Raw genomic sequence first — 12,998 nt, forward strand, 5'->3', positions numbered from 1 at the left:
ACTCATCCCGCCTAATTAAAATGTTACAGTTAGTTTGCTAGATATAACTGAATCTCTTACCTGGCTTTTCCTCAGCTCGTCCTCCAGCTGTCGAATACGAGACTTTGACCAGGCTTTCATCTTTAGGAACTTGGCTTCCGATTTACTGGCCTCCTCAAATTTCAGCTTGGCTTGTGCTGCGAGAGACGAGAAAGAAGGGGGGGGGGGGACAGAGAGAGAAAGGAGAGTGACAGGAGAAAAGCAGATCATGAGATCTTCACAAGACCTGAAGAAGAGCTTAACATCCCAGGAAGCCCATCAACATTAAAAAGCATCCTATGGTCTGTAGAATGTGTGTGCATCTGTCCACATCTGTACCGACTACCTACCTTCCAGCTCGATCATCCTCTGGGCTGTGGCTGGAGAATCCCTGCCGCTCCCTGCTTGCGTCTGGGTCTGAAGCTCGGTGACAGGGGTCCTTCCCAGCTCCTCCTGTAGCTGCCCGCGAAGTGCCTGCTCCCGCTCGGCCAGCTGGGCCTCGTGGCACTCGGTGGCACGGCGCAGCTCGCCCTGATGCTTCTCCAAGAGGTCACGCAGCTGAGCCCGCATCACGTGCTTCTCAGCCTCCATCTTGGACCCGAGGCTCTCGCGCTCCACCTGCAGCCGCCGCGCCCGCTCCACCAGGTCCTGGGAGAGAAAAGGAGGGATGAGGGAAGAGCAGGAGGAGGGGAGAGAGAGGGATGGATGAGGAAAGGAGGGACAATTGGTGATCACTGTTCTAGGCTAGGGTTGTCGCGAGAGAGATGACATCATAAGGGGATTGGTCTCCCTCATCTGAAGTTAATTACTCCAGGGTCACCGTTGATAGTGGCAGACCCTGGCCGTCACGCCACTCTCCGAGGGTGTCCGGAGAGATGGGATACACAAAAAAGACATTTAGAATTCACACAGGCGTATTAATACACACTTGTACATGTATGAAATAGGACAAATATAAGCACCCACCAAATTATTATTATTATTCATTATAGTAGTAGCCATCACCAAGACTGTATCCTTGATTCTCCACCCTTTTCCTAGTAGTGTGCACTTGCACACTCCCTTTAAGGGATCTAAAAGCATTGGATTGATTTAAGAGTAGTCTAGAGAGAGTTCTCGTCATTGTTAAATGAATGCAGGAAGGTTTGGAAGTGGACACACACTTTGGGAGAAAGAAAGAAAATTGGAACGTAGCCCATATTGTTTTGGCCCACCCTTCCAATGGGTATAGCTGTTAACACCCATGTGGTTCCTTATAATAAATCATAATATATGCCATTTAGCAGAAGCTTTTATTCAAAGCGACGTACAGTCATGTGTGCATACATTCTTCATATGCAAGCGCCATGCTCTACCTGAGACACAAAGAGGACCCCTTAAAGGGATAGTTCACCTTAAATAAAGTTTGACCTATTTAAATAACCTCTCACCTTGATCTGCTGGTCTCTGGAGTCCACCTCCCCCTGGAGGACGTCAATCACCTGGTTTTTACCCTGCAGCACCACCTCCTTCTCATGTAGTTTCTGTTTCAGAGCCTTCAGGAGCTGGGGAGGACAGACAGCCATGTCAGCAACTACACTACCCACGGTGCACAGCAGTGATACTGTACATCACAACTTGGTCTTGTGGTCACACTAGGACATTGCATGTTGTAACTGGAAATTTGAACTTTTGGTACAATTTGCTGGATGTATAACTGTTTTGAAACAGAATGTTCCTTCCAATGACTTAAGATACACTATAGATTATTCTATCTACAGCTAGCATGCAGCCGTGTTACAGAGTTCAGAATGAATAGAGTAACTTCACGGAATAAGGACCATTTAAAGTGGGTTCATCGTTGATTTTACTGGTCATTTTAATGGTAAAACAAAAGTAACAGCGGTAAATCCTCTAGTCTAGTTTACCTGTTCCAGATCAGCGCTGGCGTCAGACTTGGCGGCTAACTTGAAGAGCTCCTGTTCATGCATCTGGTTGACCTCCGTTAGCTTGTTGTCTTTCTGCAGAATGATGTCTTTAAACGTCTGGATCTGAAACGACAGTTCATTCAGAAGACATTTGTGAAGCTTGAATACACGGCTGGTCACGGCTGGTCTGACAGGGAAGCTTGAATACATGGCTGGTCACGGCTGGTCTGACAGGGAAGCTTGAATACATGGCTGGTCACGGCTGGTCTGACAGGGAAGCTTGAATACACGGCTGGTCTGACAGGGAAGCTTGAATACACGGCTGGTCACGGCTGGTCTGACAGGGAAGCTTGAATACACGGCTGGTCTGACAGGGAAGCTTGAATACACGGCTGGTCTGACAGGGAAGCTTGAATACGCCTTCCCTGTGGCTCAGTTGGTAGAGCATGGTGTTTGCAACGCCAGCATGGTGTGTGCCATGCCAGGGTTGTGGGTTTGATACCAACAGGGGGCCAGTACAAAAATAAAAAATAAAAATAGAAAAGGCATGAAATGAAAATGAAATGTATGGATTCACTACTGTAAGTCACTCTGGATAAGAGCGTCTGCTAAATGACTAAAATGTAAATGTAAATGTAATACACGGCTGGTCAAGGCTGGTCTGACAGGGAAATAGAGCACTTGCGATTTCTTCAGCTGATGAGGTGAACAGTGATGTTATTGGCCATGACACAGCAAACATGAAAAAGCTTCTTTTTTTAAAAGATTTTACAGGGACGGGGGGAGGAGCTGAGTTGTAACTGGATTTTTTGTTTTTATATGTTTATCTGTCATTAATAAACGTGACGCTAAATAATGTGATGATTAAAAAAAATTGTACATACCTCTTATATAAAACAAATCTAAAGTCATAAGCAGATTTGCTGATAAATCACGTAAAAAAAAAAATCAAATCTGCGAAATCTGTGATTTTTCACCATAACCTACGTTTTGCTTGTACATGTTCTCCTTGTCCTCGAAGGCAGCCTTCTCTGTGACTAGGAGCTCCTTGAGGCTCTCAGTCTGCTCCTGCAGCAGGCTGTAACGTTCATCACCCTCGCCCACCTTCCTGGTCAGACTTAGGACCAGCAGCTGCAGCTCCGCCAGGGAGCCCGCTCCGCTCTCCTCCGGCAACGCCTGGAAAACCACCCAAAAACCTTGTATTAGATTGTGTGGTGGGAATGAGAAACCTCGTATTAGATTGTGTGGTGGGAAACCTCGTATTAGACTGTGTGGTGGGAAACCTCGTATTAGACTGTGTGGTGGGAAACCTCGTCTTAGACTGTGTGGTGGGAAACCTCGTCTTAGACTGTGTGGTGGGAAACCTCGTATTAGATTGTGTGGTGGGAAACCTCATATTAGACTGAGTGGTGGGAAACCTCGTATTAGATTGTGTGGTGGGAATGGGAAACCTCGTATTAGATTGTGTGGTGGGAAACCTCGTATTAGATTGTGTGGTGGGAAATCTCGTATTAGATTGTGTGGTGGGAAACCTCGTATTAGATTGTGTGGTGGGAAACCTCATATTAGACTGAGTGGTGGGAAACCTCGTATTAGATTGTGTGGTGGGAAACCTCGTATTAGATTGTGTGGTGGGAAACCTCGTATTAGATTGTGTGGTGGGAAACCTCGTATTAGATTGTGTGGTGGGAAACCTCGTATTAGATTGTGTGGTGGGAAACCTCGTATTAGATTGTGTGGTGGGAAACCTCATATTAGATTGTGTGGTGGGAAACCTCGTATTAGATTGTGTGGTGGGAAAGCTCGTATTAGACTGTGTGGTGGGAAACCTCGTATTAGACTGTGTGCATGAGATCATGGATAATATGACTGTGCTGGTCTGGAACAAAAAGCTGCACACCCTGTGTATCTCCAGGACCAGGGCTGGTGATACTGTTACTGGTACCCCCAACTTCTCTCTGAAATCCGTAGTGTCCCAATAGCAGAAGCATCATTGTTCGGTCGTGCCAATTTGTCCATGTGATGTATATCTCAAGGACAATAAAGCTTCTGGAATTTGTATTTACCCTGTGCTCCGTGTCGGGTTGGGCTGTAGGCGTGGCCGTCTGCTCTCCGGTGGCCATGCCCATCTGCAGGTGGACTATGTAGGCCTCCTTCTCTGACAGCTTCCTGTTTTGCTCCACCAGCATGGCGTCCATGTCCGCCCCACGCTGCCTCTGGTCCTCCAGCTCTCGTGACTGGTAGAGGGAAAGACGTGGGCATGGGTCAGATGCACATCGGTGCACACCCACACACACACACAGTAGACACAACAACACTCAAACACAAAAAATATATTCTCATTCACACACACAACAACACTCAAACACAAAAAATATATACTCATTCACACACAAAACACACACACACACACACACAGTAGACACAACAACACTCAAACACAAAAAAATATACTCATTCACACACAATTTTGAGAATTTTCCAAACACCTTGAAGATACTGGATCAGATACAACTAAGTATGAAAAGACAGACACACTATACAAACACACTTGATGGACAAAGCAACCTGAACCACAAACATGACTAAAGACCTATTCTCTATTTAACAGAGTAGGCCTTGGCTACAAGATCGACCTGGGACGGATCGACCTGGGACGGATCGACCTGGGACGGATCGACCTGGGACGGATCGACCTGGGACGGATCGACCTGGGACGGATCGACCTAGGTCTAGTTGTTATCAGGTAATATTATCAGCTAATGTTATCAGGTAATACTATTAATAAAGCATGCCACCTTATCCTCCAAAGGAGACATGTCTTTATAAGGGACCAACTGTCCTTTTGTCTACTATACGTCGTTCTGTTTATGCATACATGTGTATAGATGATGTAATGCACTATAGATGATGCCTCTACCATGTTTGACTAGGATTGTTTTTAGTGTCTCAAAACTGAGTGGTCCACAATGTGGTTTGAAAAATCTATATTTTGTATCATTGTGGAGTGACACTAAAATACATTTTTCTAAACTCTAGGACACAACCCCTCATATCTCACTGACAAGGCCACACTGTATTAAAACATAGCCATGGGATATGAACATTCCCATAGTTAAGGAAATGAGAGCTGAGCACTGTGAGACAGTCTGAATAGGCCTAGTAGGAGAAATTACTTTGTAGATAAGAGGATGAGGCAAACACTTCGGACACATTCATTAGGGCATGACGTAGCAAAACAGTTTGCAACAGAAAACAAGTCCAGGCAGTACTTCTCCGTTTCAGTTCGTTTTCTTGCACTTGGTGCCTAATGAACAGGACCCATATTAGCTGTGGCCTGAGGGCACCTTGCAGGAGATAATAACACTACGCCAACTCATTCCTCACATCCTTGCAGGAGGATATTGGCTTCCCTATTCTGTCCGCTGGCTAAGGAAACATGGACCTGGGCTTTCTGCTCAGGAACAATGTTTCTATTTGGAGTGGTGACATTCTCTTGTTACTACCGGTATGTAGGCAAAAAATAAAGGGTTGTTTGAAAAGGTTAGTTCACAATCACACTGGATTGACGAAAGCCATGTTCTATACTACACATACACAGTATTAAAGCATTTTTACTGTGGAATGTTTTAGTGACACACTAAAGTCCACTGGAACACTAACAACATTGTTATGGCCTTAGCTTAGTAACACAGTATTCATTTATTTGTGTACTGTAGTTATGTACACTGCATTTGGAAAGTATTCAGACCCCTTCCTTTTTTCCAAATGTTGTTACGTATTATTCTAAAAAACTGAAATACCTTATTTACATAAGTATTCAGACCCTTTGCTATGAGACTCGAAATTAAGCTCAGGTGCATCCTGTTTCCATTGGTCATCCTTGAGATGTTTCTACAACTTGATTGGAGTCCACCTGGGGTAAATTCAATTGATTGGGCATGATTTAGAAAGGCACACACCTGTCTATATAAGGTCCCACAGTTGACAGTGCATGTCAGAGCAAAAACCAAGCCATGAGGTCGAAGGAATTGTCTGTAGAGCTCCGAAACAGAATTGTGTAGAGGCACAGATCTGGGGAAGGGTACCAAAACATTTCTGCAACATTGAATGTCCCTAAGAACACAGTGGCCTCCATCATTCTTAAAAATGGAAGAAGTTTGGAACCACCAAGACTCTTCCTAGAACTGGCCGTCCGGCCAAACTGAGCAATCGGGGGAGAAGGGACTTGGTCAGGGAGGTGACCAAGAACCCGATGGTCACGCTGACAGAGCTCCAGAGTTCCTCTGTGGAGATGGGAGAACCTTCCAGAAGGACAATCATCTCTGCAGCACTCCACCAATCAGGCCTGAATGGTAGAGTGGCCAGACAGAAGCCACTTCAGTAAAAGGCACATGAGAGCCAGCTAGGATTTTGCCAAAAGGCATCTAAAGGACTAAAAAAGATTCTCTGGTCTGATGAAACCAAGATTGAACTATTTGGCTGGTGAAGCATGGTGGTGACAGAATCATACTGTGAGGATGTTTTTCAGCGGCAGGGACTGGGAGACTAGTCAGCATCGAGGGAAAGCTGATCGGAGAAAAGTACAGAGAGATCCTTGATGAAAACCTGCTCCAGAGCGCTCAGGACCTCAGACTGCAGCGAAGGTTCACCTCCAACAGAACAATGACCCTAAGCACACAGCCAAGGCAACGCAGGAGTGGCTTCGGGACAAGTCTCAATGTCCTTGAGTGGGCCAGCCAGAGCCCGGACTTGAACCCAATCGAACATCTCTGGAGAGACCTGGAAATAGCTGTGCAGCGACACTCCCCATCCAACCTGACAGAGCTTGAGAGGATCTGCAGAGAAGAATGGGAGAAACTCCCCAAAAACAGGTGTGCCAAGCTTGTAACGTCATACCCAAGAAGACTTTAATCGCTGCCAAAGGTGCTTCAACAAAGTACTGAGTAAAGGGTCTGAATACTTATCTAATTGCGATATTTTAGTTTTTATGTTGTATAAATGTGCAAAAATGTCAGAATAAGGTTGTAACATAACAAAATGTGGAAAAGGTCTAGGGGTCTGAATACTTTCCAAATGCACTGTATATAGCAACTAAGCTTTAAACTGTGAATGTGTACATTCCCTAAACCAAACCAAGTTTTATAAGGTATTGTAAAGCTAGTATGAATGCATGTACAATGCCTAAAGAAAGTTTACACCCCTTTGAACTTCCTTCACATTTTGCTGCTTCAAAATTCAAATCTAAAAAGGATGTAGGTAGTACCTTGACTTCCAGTTCCTCATCTCTCTGTGACAGCTGATGCTCTAGCTCCTCCACCTTCTTCCTAAGGAGGAGGATCTTCCCACGGCTGGCCTGCTCGCTTCCCTCTGCAGCTCCCTACAGGGGTCACATGCAGGGAAAAACAGGGTCAAAGGTCAGAAGGGTTACTGTGCTTTCCTGTTGCTATTGCTCGCTGAACTTGTGTGGGTGGATGGTTGTGTCTGTCTGTCCGTCTGCATGTGTACGCACGTGCAAATATATGTGCATATATGTGCGTGAGCGTGTTACCTTCTTACTGTGGGTGGGAGTCCCCTGGCCCCCAGCTCCACCTCCTTTCTTCAGCTCCTCCAGCTGGGCGCTGAGGGAGGTGACCTTGGCTTTGTTCTGGAGACGCATCTTGGACAGCTTGGCCTCGCACGCCTCCTTCTCTGCCTGTGTAGAAAAGAAGGGGTGGGAGAGAGAGAGAGACATGGTACCTTTAGTTAAAACTAAGGGTGTCACACATTCACTGCATTTCTTGCTCCGATTTGGAGGGGTATCCTACTCTTTGGAGTTGTCATGTCTACGGCATCAAGTCTTAATAAGCATAACTGTAAAAAGCTAATTTGGGCTAACTATGCCTTAAAAAGGCCATATGGACACTGCGTTTATGAGTTGTGTTTTTTTTTATGTGATGCACTGTGCTGTGATCTCAGACTGCCTGAATACCTCTCACATATTAGCCAGTCTGTTTCTTCATTCATGTACCTTGGTTGGACTGTGAGTTAGCGATAATAGCCTATACTATTCCCTGTGGACTCTAATCCTGTTTTACTATATAGTCTATCTATGGAGCCTCTCAGGTAGACAGTGATAAGCTATGGTCTGCCATCTATGGCTGTAGTATCAGTAGACCAGTGTTTCTATTGGACAAAATAAATTGGTTGTATATTCCTCAGCAGCCCTCTTGTAGACATGGGCTGTATCCCAAATTTCACTCTATTCCCTATGTAGTGCACTACTTTTGACCAGGGCCCATCTAATCCCTATATAGTGCACTACTTTTGACCAGGGCCCATCTAATCCCTATATAGTGCACATCTTTTGACCAGTACCCGGTAGTGAACTATATCGGGAATAGGGTGACATTTGGGATGCAGAAATGATGTCAGCACTCTGTGCAGCACAAGTGGACTTTGACTTGTAAATGAATAGATAGAAGTAACTAAACCACTCCCTGCCATTGAAACAGGATGAGTGATTCTATTGGCTTGAATTAAAAACAAACTGACAGCATATGGGCCTCACTCTGCCGTGGCCGTGTTTGCATTGCACTTTCTGATAAATGCCTCTGCTTTGTCCGTCACCAATCCCTGTGGCTTTAGGAGGGCCTTGAACTGCCACAATGTTGCAGTTGGTAAGAACTGATCCACGGTCAGTTTAAACATGTTCACCTCCTAATGGTTAGGGTTAGGCATTCGGGAGTGTCTAGGGGCATCATCAAACTGGAGCACCCAGGACGTACCTTGAGCTGCTCGTCCTTGGTGCGCAGCGAGCCATCCTTCTCCCGGATCAGCTCCTTCAGCTGGGACACCAGCTGCTCTGTCTGGGCCAGCCGCTCCGCCAACTCCACCAGGGCTGCCTGGCCTCCTTCTCCAGCACCAGCACCACCCTGGGGGGAGCCGAGCCCCTGGAGAGAGACCGGGGACCAAGGGTAGGATGGGGGAGGGAGATATGGTACAGAGCCAGGAGGGGGAGATAGACAGACGAGGAGAGAGAGAGACGAGGAGAAAGAGAGACAAGGAGAGAGAGAGAGAGAAGGAGAGAGAGACAAGGAGAGAGAGAGAGACAGAGAGAGAGGTGAGGAGAGACGAGGAGAGAGAGAGCGACGAGGAGAGACAAGCAGAGAGAGAGATGAGGAGAGAAGAGGAGAGAGAGAGAAGAGGAGAGAGAGCGACGAGGAGAGAGAGCGACGAGGAGAGAGAGCGACGAGGAGAGAGAGCGACGAGGAGAGAGACACGAGAGACAGACAAGGAGAGAGAGAGACAATATGTTAGTGAAAACAGAAAGCCAGCCTTCGCTGGGACAGAGGAGGGCACAGTATGGATGAGAAAGAGATCGGGTATACACAGGGGGACAGCTCCATGTCGTCACTATGATAATGTTTGGAAGGATTCTAGATGTGTGAGGACTGGATAGGTTTCAGCTAATAACATAGCCCCACTCCAATAAACGTATTATACAAACAGCTAAGGGATAAGAACAAGGAGAATGGGCTAGGCTAGGGACTGAAAGGAAAAGTCTGTGGGGTTGTTGTTAGGGGTTGATTGTCGTGAATTGGGGCGGAGGTGGGGTAGTTGTGGCTTCACTACAGGAAGTACAAGTTCTGATCCTCACAGTCAAAAGCTGTGTGCTCAGCACTCTCCCTAATCCCCCCCCCCCCCCCCCCCCATCTATGGGGTTACGGGCTGATGGATTTGAAAGAACACACACGACATTGCACACACATGCGTGCACACACAGACATACAGGTGCATTCCTTCACAAACAGACATGTTGGTTTGATACTTACTCCCTGGCCAGGAGCACCATCTTCATTGGAAAACCACTTCAGCATGGTTTAGAGTGCTACTTCCTGGGGTCAAATAAACAACAGGGACATTTAATCCACAACCAAAGCATTTAACAAATAGGCTACCCTACACATAACCTTGACAACTAACACAGGACATTCAATGGAATTCAGGATAACAATGGCTAAACCTCATCTGAGCTGGAAGCACTGCTGCGGCTAGGCTAAAACTTAAGCGGCCTATCAAATTCAAGCTTCAGTGAAGCTCTGAAGGTCTTGCATCAGAAGTTGAGTCACTGAGCTGTCTTGAGGGCTGTTTTCAACAACAACATACCAATGTCAGTTTCAGATCCTGGGGCTTTTTCAAGGCCTGTGCCACATAATTAATTTGGGAACACCAAACATATCCCGGTCCACAGAAATGTTGGAATGTCCCCCAAGAGGTTCCTCAGGCTCTAGGACCCAATACTAGCCAAGGTATTGTGAGTAGTGTGGAATATATGAGTGAAAACAAGCATGCAAGCTTACATATAGTAGATTTTGACATGTTTTAAAGCAAACTCAAAAAAATTGTTTTTACTTGTTTTGTTCTTGTGACAGCAAATCCGTTTGCTTTTTAATTTGCACAACTACACTAGGGTGTCAAATAGCCTGTGTTTGTGAAATGATGTCTATCCATAGCCTAACTGACATAACGCAAGACTAAGATAAGACATAGGCCTACGGTATTCACCCCCTCTTGCAACAGACTTTTTTCAACAGGATCCGACTAATGAATACACCCATTTGTTGAGCTACTGCACCTTCGAATGCACCAGTGAGGCTACATTGGTTCCCACAGACTAGCCTATTCCATGAACAGCTTGTTACATGCCAGGGATCAAGCATTTCAGAGTAGGAGTGCTGATCAAGGACCCCCCCTGTCCATATAACCTTACTCATTATGACTGAAAAGACTAAACTGATCCAAGATCAGCACTCTGAGACTCGTTGTCAATACAGGCCCAGGTCTGTAACCGGTGCCCCTGCACATTGACTGTACCGGTACCCCCGGTATATAGTCTCGCTATTGTTCTTTTAATTACTTGTTACTTTTATTTCTTGTTCTTATTCATATATTTTTTTAACTGCATTGTTGATTAGGGGCTCGTAAGTAAATATTTCACTGTAAGGTCTATTATATAATAATATTTCACTGTTGTATTCGGCACATGTGACTAATACAATTTGATTTGAGGTCATGTTAGTGGAGAGGAGTGAGGAATCACTCAATTCTGGCTGCTACTAATGACAATGAGCAGTGTGTTGTTTATGATTCTGCAATCTAGACAGTTAAGGTGAGTTGTTATATTGCACAACAAGGGCTGGAAGCCAGTCATTTAACGGAATGCCCTGAGATGCTGGCAGCCAAAAGCACTTAGCTGTTTGACGCACATGTCACATGACATACAGCCAGGAGAAAATCAGGCCAAACCAGTTCACTCATGCATACTGTACCACAGCAAGTCCTGCCGTTCCCTCTGTGCCCAGCTGCCCAAATCTCATTCCTCGGTTTCACTGGCCCGTAACAGAGCGTTAATAATCTACAGCAAAAAATGCAGGGTTGGCCCTACGAGGTTTATTACATTATCAGCCGCAGGCACCGCTGAACGTTATCGACATTATTAGCTACTCGCTGACTGCGCCATTGTATATATAGTCATCTTTTTTTGCTGCTGGTTTTGCATCCTTAGTAGCATGGTAACGTTAGTAATGGTTTAATAATGGCTTTGAAAGAAAGCCGGTTCACCGTTCACGTGTTTGTACATGTCCGCAAACCATTGTAAACTAGCTGGAATGGGGGTGAATGTTCTATTCATTGTGTTTACACTTGCTAACTACATTTATATGTCTTTTAGCAGACGATCTTATCCAGCGCGACTCAGCCTGTGACATAGGAGCTAACTAACGTTGCCCCCCCAAGTATCTAGCTAACTAAGGTTACTGTAACATGACCATTTACATTTTAGCTAGCTACCTTAGCCAGCTCGATTTGGCATGCCAAATGTATCAGCATGCAAAACCTGTTCTATAACGTTGCCTCCACTATGTAACTAAAGGCTACTTAATGAGTATTATAATATAATGAATGTCAGCTAGGAGCCTTATAAGCCAGTCGGCAGCTGACAATTTTGCTAACACTAACGTTAGCTAGCATTAACAGCTGCTTGCACTGGTCAGATAGCAAAACCCAAACGCTTACCCAATTTATCGCTTCATAAAGATGTTCATTCACATATTCTATAATGAAATCGTCAAAAAGCGCATGTTTATTGCTCAAGTTAAGAAATCACAAGAGATCCGAGGTATCCTTCAATCATCAGCGGCCATGTTCGTCAGGTGAATAAAAACAGCGAAGGCACGCACGCGCTGTGAAGGCAGGCAACGACGCTCCTACTGCGATGCTGCGTGCGCTTGCCCGAAGTCCGCGTGCCCACGAATAAGGTATGTGTCAGGGAGGACGAGGTAAATCATCTTTATAAGTACAGTATGTGTATCCCTTCATACATACAGCGAGTCATTATTGTAGCCCAGGGATGGGCAACTTTGATGATGGGGGAGACTGTTGGCTGTTGAGACTGTTCTGTTATTTGTTTTATTTTGTTTGAAATTCACTACAAAGCTGTATTCTGTTTTTTTTTGGGGGGGGGGGGTGTTGATCCAAGGGCCTTCTAAAGGGGGTCGCATGGGTGCCGCCAGTTGCCCATCCCAGGTGTTTTTTATTTTGTGTTTAATTAGGCCAGTCAGTTAAGAACAAATTCTTATTTACAATGACGGCCTACAACGGCCAAACCCGGACGACGCTGAGCCAATTGTGCGCCTCCCTAAGGGATCCCAATCACGGCCGGCTGTGATACAGCCTGGATTCGAACCAGGCTGTCTGTTGTGACGCCTCTAGCACTGAAATGCAGTACCTCAGACCGCTGCGCCACTCGGGAGCCTATCTAGGTTTCTAGGGTACAACTTTTCATGTTTTTTTATGCCATGTAAAATCTGACAATTCAAATTGGAGGAAATAAATCAACCCTGAAGTCTGTAGATCTTCAGTAATTTTAACAAATTAAAATGTTATGATTTTCAAGAATTTACTTCCAAATTGACGGAGTCTACAATCATCCTACATTGAGACTGCATTTTTTTCTTCTTTAAAATGCATACTGAACAAAACCAATTGATTTCAAAGTTTAAAGGGGTACTTCAGGATTTTGGCAATGAAGCA

At 45.4% G+C, this 12,998-nt stretch overlaps 1 protein-coding gene across 4 annotated transcripts in view; it reads right to left on the bottom strand.

The window, feature by feature from the left end:
- LOC115166852 (golgin subfamily B member 1) overlaps nt 1-12,131 on the bottom strand; it is a 47,695-nt gene extending 35,564 nt beyond the window's left edge. For all 4 annotated transcript variants that reach the window (XM_029720732.1, XM_029720731.1, XM_029720729.1 and 1 more), the window contains exons 1-11: nt 11,982-12,131; nt 9,740-9,802; nt 8,693-8,857; nt 7,477-7,620; nt 7,192-7,305; nt 3,992-4,162; nt 2,913-3,101; nt 1,926-2,048; nt 1,449-1,562; nt 369-666; nt 61-176 (exon numbers count right to left, since the gene is read on the bottom strand). In XM_029720732.1, coding sequence (XP_029576592.1) covers nt 61-176; nt 369-666; nt 1,449-1,562; nt 1,926-2,048; nt 2,913-3,101; nt 3,992-4,162; nt 7,192-7,305; nt 7,477-7,620; nt 8,693-8,857; nt 9,740-9,784 — 1,479 coding nt within the window. In that variant the 5' untranslated portion in view covers nt 9,785-9,802; nt 11,982-12,131. The remainder of the gene's footprint in view (nt 1-60; nt 177-368; nt 667-1,448; nt 1,563-1,925; nt 2,049-2,912; nt 3,102-3,991; nt 4,163-7,191; nt 7,306-7,476; nt 7,621-8,692; nt 8,858-9,739; nt 9,803-11,981) is intronic.
- Between the last annotated feature and the right edge of the window lie 867 nt (nt 12,132-12,998).

The sequence above is a fragment of the Salmo trutta genome, chromosome 29 (assembly GCF_901001165.1).
Source record: "Salmo trutta chromosome 29, fSalTru1.1, whole genome shotgun sequence".
Lineage (NCBI taxonomy): Eukaryota > Metazoa > Chordata > Actinopteri > Salmoniformes > Salmonidae > Salmo > Salmo trutta.